Source organism: Ixodes scapularis, unplaced genomic scaffold, assembly GCF_016920785.2.
Source record: "Ixodes scapularis isolate PalLabHiFi unplaced genomic scaffold, ASM1692078v2 PGA_scaffold0__279_contigs__length_252992795, whole genome shotgun sequence".
Lineage (NCBI taxonomy): Eukaryota > Metazoa > Arthropoda > Arachnida > Ixodida > Ixodidae > Ixodes > Ixodes scapularis.
Genome location: NW_024609835.1, coordinates 183,974,849 through 183,982,747, shown reverse-complemented (window position 1 = coordinate 183,982,747; position 7,899 = coordinate 183,974,849). Strand labels below are relative to the sequence as shown.

Sequence of the window (7,899 nt, the reverse complement as noted above, 5' to 3'; positions counted from 1 at the left end):
CGAACACTACTACCGTGGTCTGCGTTTCCGTCTTTTATACTGGTCGTTTTGAACGTACGGAGCTTTTCGGTGACTCCCTAAGCAATAAAAAATATTCCCAGCATGTTGATTTTTTCCCAGCAATGTCATCCTCTGAGAGTATTTTGAATAGCTCAGGGGATGAATCTCTTATTAAAAGCAAACGCTCGATCATGCAGTAATTACTTGAAAGCCAATAAATCGAGCCGCTCCAATGCGGTTCGAAGCCATGAGTTTTTTTCCCCACACGACACGTCGTAGCCTGTATTTCTAGAGGTTTTTCTATTTGTGCTGTCCGCGCAAAGCTGCAATTGCCGTCTTGAATTAATCTCTGTAGAGCGGATATTCACTCACTGAAAGTGAGGCTTCGCGGGCTGAGAAATCGCTTTTCGATCAACTTGAATGCAGTCAAAGCCGCGACTTGCGGGCAGGTACGGAGCTACGCCGTGGCAAGCCCGAAAACTTCTAGCGCTCATCCCAGCGCGCCACTTGGAAGGCAGTTCCTCCAGGAACCGTAGTATATTTAAACAGCAAAATAAAAAAGGGTAGCTTTTTTTTTTCGATTTTACCTACTATTGTTTTTTAATGCCGAAATTCCATACTGCAAATATACGTACTTTTCGTCACGATTTCGTACTGTTCAGTCCTTGCCCCAGAGCGCAATCACTCTCGGGGGCGAGACAATTCCGACAGTCACATTGGCCACTGCACGCTAGGAGCTTCTGCAGTTCAGACCAGCGTTCCAACATGACTATTCGCACGTTGATCGATTGCACGTAATCCCTCAAGTGGTATTAAACTTTTTAATATAAAGCGGAATGTCAACCTGCGACATCCCCGCTTCCTCCGATCAGGGCCCGACCAGCGGCATCAATGCCCAACAGTTTACGACCTCATCTTCTTGTTATACCACTGATACGCGAACACACGGGCACATCGGCGATAATTCCAGTCTTCTGTTCACAACCCACAACGCTGCCATCACGATGTTGCAGCTATGTTGCTGACATGCACAAACAGAGAACCACGTTGAACGCCGGTTGCACTCGGCATCGAAAAACAGAACCGAACTCAGCACGGAAGGCACCCAGGCAGCCGGCAGCAAAACCTGCCTGTCTTGGACGCAGTTCCTGCGGTTTCCATAACGTCGAAAACGTCGACACAGTTCCGCGTGGTTTCGCTACTGTAGTTCCGTGCCGCGTGAGTCCCGCAATCCGGAGACGGCCATCCTCACCCCCCCCCCCCTCCCCTCCCCTCCCCCCCCCCCCCCTTCCAGTGTACGTGGCGCTGCTGGCACTGCTCCGGAACTTCGCTGTTTCTAGCGGCTTCGTTTGCTCGTTTGATAAAACTAGTGATAAAAACGTCAATGCGACCGAAATGTTCTGCACGTTTAGACTAGAAGACGGAATTACAGGCGGCCTTCGCTGCAGCTGAAGCTCAATAAACTCAACAGCTATTTATTAAACAACGTGCGCGACCTGCTCGAAAAACGAAACCGAAAGAAGATGAGTCGGGAGGGCGAAAGCTTTCTCCCGTCTGCCTGGAGAAGGAGAAAAATGTTTCGTTCCTCCCCTTTTCTCGTGTCCGCTTGGGGCGCGTCAGTAGAAGGGAGGAAGACGCGCCGTTACTACTTTTTTTCTCCATTTTTTCTTAGAGTGTAGCACACCAGAAAGGGTAAAGGCCGGGGAGTCAGAAAATATAGTTAGTTGAGGTAGCTCAAAAATCGGTGGAGTGCCCCCTTAACACCACAGGCCGCCACACCGCTACGTGTTTCTGACCCCGCTCGTCCTGTCTCAAGTGACACCAAGCCCCACAGCCTTTATGTCAACAACCACCAATTGCCCCGACATGTACAACAAAGACGCAGCAGCAGGGCTACGTCTTTGTTCCATGGCACAGCGCTCTCGGACTTGTCTTAATCAGACCACCCAGATTCTGAAACCGACGAAATACAAAAATTTGGAATCCTATCCTGTTAGGTCTACATCACTCAGCCTGTGACGCAAAAGACGCGCCGTACTTCAGAATTGGTAATTCCACCAACACCACCTTCGTTACGAAACATAACGCACGCTTACCAGCTTCTCACCATGTAAACCCGCAGTGCCCATGACAGGGCAGTGGACCTTGTGGCTCACAAAGCCATGACCGGCGGCACTATCCGTGGCGTTGCGCACGGCAACAACCTAGAAGACACCTCTTAAACGTTGCTGCGGGCATTTAGGAGTAACTCACAAAAATAATTAACACCAGGCCGCTCGGTAAGAACACCTTATCCTTGTTAACGTTTCAAGGACATCAACCCTCGATAACTATCCTTTAGTACGACTTATTCATCAACGTTACGTCCTACTCTCCCATATTCGTGTTTTGTCGGCGTTGCCACGGCCTGGGCCACACAAAACATCTCTGCACTCGAGCGCCAAGTTGCTCAGACGGCGGCTTTATTGTCAACAATGGCCACGTCTGTAAACGCACGTACTTCGCTAACTAACGCGCTACTACGCACCTAGCCACCAACCCCAAGTGACCGGTCAAGCGTAAGGTTGACATGCAGCTTCAAGGGTGCACTCGAGGGGCAGCACGAACTACCACCGCAGAAATCGGCACACCTCGCGTAGGCCCCCGCGCAGGGAACAGGGCCCAAAGTGCCACCGTCTGCACATCAAGATTCGAAGCAGGCCCCTAACTCAAGTGTCCAAAACAGCTGTCGGTGGCAAGCTACCCACCGGTTTTCAGCCTTAAAACTTCCCGACCGACTATACGACACCGCGCCCTCGCATTGCAGAAGTCGAATTCACAGCCGCCAAAAACTACCACTGCGGCAACATCAGCCCAGTTGCTCTACAAGCCGTCAACGCGGTCTGCTGCCGGCACACCGTGGCGCTAGGCGTCGATCAAAACCCATGACACCAAACCCATCACCAAACTCATGACATATTCGCAGACCACGATGAACATGCTCAAAATCGGCTATTTCACAGATGCAGCTCTGAAGCCCAAGCCTGGAGAAAAGAACTCCGATTCATCTTCGAAGCCGAAAAACAGCACCATTAACATGTTTTTGAACTCAAGGAGGAGGCCAAAAAGTTTGGAGTACGCGAAGTACGACTCAAACAAATACTCGAGACGGAAGCTAGAGAATGTGAGCTTTGCAAAGCAGAGCTCATGAGGCGGCTTCACAAACACGCCGAAGTAGCTGCAGCCCGACGGCAGAAATAACAGATTGCTCCATTTCAGTGGACTGCCCAGCAAGAGCAGCGTTCCCAGCAGCAGCAGCAACAGCATCCTGAGGAGAAATTCTCAACAGCAGCAGCAGCTCCAGCAAGAACAACATCCCTAGACACAGGAGTAGCGTCGCCAAAGCAGCAGCATCCCCAACAGCAGCAGCTACAGCCTAAACAACAGCAGGAGACCCAGCTCCTAAAGCTGCACATACCACCGACTAGTTCTTTAAAAGCCACAATATGTAACCCTAAATAATCTGCTGGCCCTCTTTTCTCAGCAGCAGCAGCAACAGCAGTATCAACAGCAGTAGCAGAAGCAGTAGCAAAAAAAGCAGCAACAAGCGCAGCTACAGCCGCAGTTACAACAACCGCAGCACCCCGTGTCTCTTGTACTTACGGACTGTACAGCAGCACTTCCCACGCAGGTGCTACCGCCACTCCCATTACCACATCAAATCGGCACCCTCAGTTAATAAACCCGCTCTCAAGATCTTGCATTGTAACCGTCGTGGCCTTGTGAAACGGAGAAGTGAGATCCTCGCGCGTCCTTCCGACCCTCAATAGGCTTTCGGCGTACTTCTGCTGAAGGAAACGCGCACAGACACTGGGAAACTCTCAGGCTACGACTGACACCACAACAGCACTATTGAGCACTAACTCCCAAAGAAACGGAATCAAAATCCTCTAAAACCTGAGACTATTTTTTGCGCGTAAACCGGCGTCCACGTCTGCTGCCATATGCCCCACGCCAAGCTGGACACGGCGACATGATATACCCCCAACCAGAAACTCACCGTGGTGCGCATCACTCACGACGCGACTGAGCGAAGGCTTCTCGTAGTCTCGGCATACTGCCGCCCCTACACTGGCAAGACGACGACGTGCGATTTTTCCTGGCTGAAAACCTTGCGCGACGCAAACACCCCCCCCCCCCCCCCCCCCGACTACGCAATCTTCGGAGGAGATCTGAACCCACATTACGAGGTATAGATGCTCCTGCTCCATTACACAGCGCGGGCATGACCGCAGCGCAGCGGTTCAGGCTACCGACCAGGCAATCGTGAATGACCTCGACAGTCCAACGCTCTTCGGTGCGAGTTCCCCACAACGAGATAGCATATTTGACCTCACCCTAGCGTCTCGTCAAACTGCCAGCCTCCTTGCTGGGACAGTCCTCGATGAAGATGCCTGGGGCAGCGATCACTTTTCTATTGTCGTAAAGCTCCCCATAGGCAAACGGAAGTGCACCATGCTCCACCAAAACGTTCATCTGGGAGTGATATCGAGAGACATCGTGGGTAATATTGCCGCGAGCGTAGCTGGCCTAATAGGCAGCGCGGCCGTGGCCTAACCGTTATCGCGCTTGCCTTTCACGCATAAAGCCAGGGTTCGATTCCTGGCCGCGGCTACACATTTTTGTTGACACTAGAATGTGATGTTCTGGTAAATTCGAGAACCGTCTTGGGGGTCGATTCGAGGTTAGAATGTTCTACGCGCCGAACCTTCTAGGCCAACTGTTCCAGAAACCAACGCGTGAGTCCTGGGTCAGTTTCGCCCCAGCGTTCGACTCTGCTGCTACGCCGACCTCGACGCCCGCGACGCTCTGTTAATATCTCTTGTACCCTTTAGTTTTGGCACAAGTTCGCCACTTTAAACGTTTATTTCTTCCTGTTTATTTTTTTTTTTTTTGGTCACCACCCGTGACAATATCGCTATATTGGATGCCTATGCCGTCTGCACTCTCCTGTTGACAGCTGCGACTTCTGCAACGGAAATGCGTGAGGTGTGCGAGTGTACACCCACTCCAGATACGCATCTGTGACTCGGCGTACTACGGCGGTTACTAAATATCGAAGCGCTAAACGCCAATGTTACCTCCGCAGAGTCACTCGTCTTAAACTAGGAGCTGACAAGTATGCCAGTACCCTAAAGCTCGAGCGTTGGATCGCACATTCCCAGTTCTTTTTTTGTTTTTTTACAAGAAGATTTAGCCGAGTACAGTATGAAGCACTTCCAAAACAATGTATGGCAAGCGCGACCAGAATCACACCGTTACTGTCATAGCGCTTCTCTAGGACGAGAACTCCGAAGACATCCTCAATCAGCTCGGGGCATCTTCTCCCTGCCGAACGAACTCCCGCCACCCAACGTATGTTGGCCCAACTACAACGACATGAATAACCTCCGGCATCCTGGCAGCCAACCTTTCATCGAATGGGAGCTTGATGCGGTCATTTCCTAATGTCGCCTCCTAAGCGAGGCCGACCCCAACGGGATCATCGCGCCGATGCTGTGCAATGCGCCCCGTGTCGCCCGGGAAGCCATACTCCCTTGGTTTAACTGCATCTGACGCACAGTTCTGCCCCCTGGTGACTGGAAGACCTCCAGAGTGACACCGATTCTCAAGCCGGGCAAGCTGCCGACATACTTGAAAAACGTGCGGCCCATATCGCTTACATCCATCATGAGCAAGCTCATGGAGTGCAAGGTCCTCGCTCGCATGCAGTTGCAGGCAGAACCACTCAAATTATTTCACCCCACACAAACGGGTTTTTGCATAAATTTCTGTTCGCATGACAGCCTCGCAATGATTTACAAAGATGTCACCGACCGTTACGTCAATAGCACACAGCTCCGGGTCCTTGTCACGGTGAACATTCGAACAGCATTTGACTGTGTTCTCCACGTATCGATCGTCTCCGCCATGATTTTGTGCGCTCCTTTCTTAAAGGTTCCCTGAGGAGGCTTCTGAGATGCCCTAAATATGGCGATTACTCACTTTGCTGGCTCTAAACATTTTAGAAATCTCGAAATCCCTAGAGAACGAGGATCATTCGCTCGCTATTGACTGAGAGCAGTCCTCGTTTCGGACCATACTCCCATCGCCAGAGGTGACCTCGCTGTGTTTGATTTCCATTTTTTTTTTATATTGATATCGGCCGCGCAATGGTACGATTAAGGAATCTGTATGATGCTTAGAGTCCGCAGAAATAGTTGTCGCCGTATTTGCGTAATCTCGCAAACTTCCTCAGCGCACGTTTAATGACCGCCAGGACGTAATGAAGTCAGGAGATGGCGACCAGGTGGTGGTTAGTAGGATAAGGTGTGGCAAATAAAAAAAAAATCAACGGTAAGTTTTATTTTTGTATTAATATTAAAAAAAAATAAAAAAAATGAGTATGGGGATATCTTTAGATGTCTTGACCTTTACGCTCCGTAAATAATACTCTATCTCATTTGGCCCCACCTTTGGGGCAAAATGAAATCAGACAACACGAGAGATTCTCTAGGCTTGTCAAATTAAAAAAAAAAAAAAGAAAACCAGGACAGCATTACGTCAGCCATAGTTCTCTTTCGTTCAATGCCAAGTTGTGTCATTCGATCTTAGCCAACGCCTACGGAAAGTGAATTTGGCCGGCCGAAAATGAAAAGGGGACTTATTCACCTTTTATGTTTGGTCTATTTTTCTTGGTATTCTCCTTTTTGCTTCACGGGTGTGCTTTACGGTATCTTCCCTCTCATTCTTTCCTGAAATTATTCCAATCTCTTTATATTTTCTTCTCATTCTCTTTTCTTTTCTTTTCAACTATCACGTGGGGTCTATTTCTATGGCGTTTTTTTCCTCATCTTTCCAAATACATCAGATGGGAGTCAACACTCTTTTATTCTGCCTGTTCGTTTCTCTTCCTTCATGTCCTGCACGCTATTCTATCATGTTGAGCAAGAATATTACATTTGTCGTAGCAATGTGGGGCTCGCCGCCTGTCTGAACCCTGGGGCCGGGTAGAGCAGAGTCACAATTGACATTGAGAGAATGTCTGATGAGAAGAATACCACCACCGACGGACCCCTGCTCGGATGCCACTCCCAGGCCAAAAACAAGTTGGGGACTCCTGCTGGAAAAACAGGTGCGTGTGCTGGAGATGTACAGCCTGTTGCACGAGCATGTGGATCTGGGGTAGTGGCCGAAGTCCTCGAGCTGTCCGCGGGAGGTTACGCAAAAAAAAAATAAACCCAGGCTGCGGGACGCCCTGTTCGCCAAGATAGTGGCCCCGAGGGACGTCCACTGGCTGCTCTGTTGTACCATCCCCGTGGAGCACCCTCGAGACTAATGCCGAGAAAATTAAAAACGCCAAGCAGTCTTCGACAGGGACGAGAGCAAGTAGCACGACATAGAGAGAATCACGCGCTTTGTCAAAGTGTTGACTCTAACACTGTCTCATTCTCCGCCTTGCTCCTGCTGTCCTGTTTGCTGGCATCGGCCAAGATATTAGCCAGATTAGAGGTAGTCGATGGCGCAAGCTTGAAAACTAAAAACGATCAGCGCTTTTAATGATGCTCGGTTGGAGAGGGACTCCGGTCGAAAAGCAGGCAGATATTTTGACATTGTTACTTTTTCCCTTAATTTTATATCTGTATTTATTTGGAAACGAATATGCCTGCTTCGATGTGCGTTTTCTTTCCTCATCCACGGTAGTCGTGGAGTTAGCTGGAAGAGATTTAAGTTAAGCGGGGCTATTGATGATGATCCGTTGTTGGGAGAGCCGGTGGGAAGGCAGACATATATTTTGTTATTCTCACTTTTACCTAATTTTTAGATGTCTTGGGACCCTGTAAATGGCCACACGAACTTAATGGTTTTTGTGATGCTTTG

General features: G+C 49.7%; 1 protein-coding gene across 1 annotated transcript; it reads left to right on the top strand.

The window, feature by feature from the left end:
- Positions 1-2,971: 2,971 nt before the first annotated feature.
- On the top strand, positions 2,972-3,501 carry LOC121837839 (serum response factor homolog A-like). Its single transcript, XM_042293671.1, has 2 exons — positions 2,972-3,163; positions 3,259-3,501. Exons 1-2 carry the CDS (start codon positions 2,972-2,974, stop codon positions 3,499-3,501), a joined length of 435 nt encoding a protein of 144 aa, XP_042149605.1.
- The last annotated feature ends 4,398 nt before the right edge of the window (positions 3,502-7,899 follow it).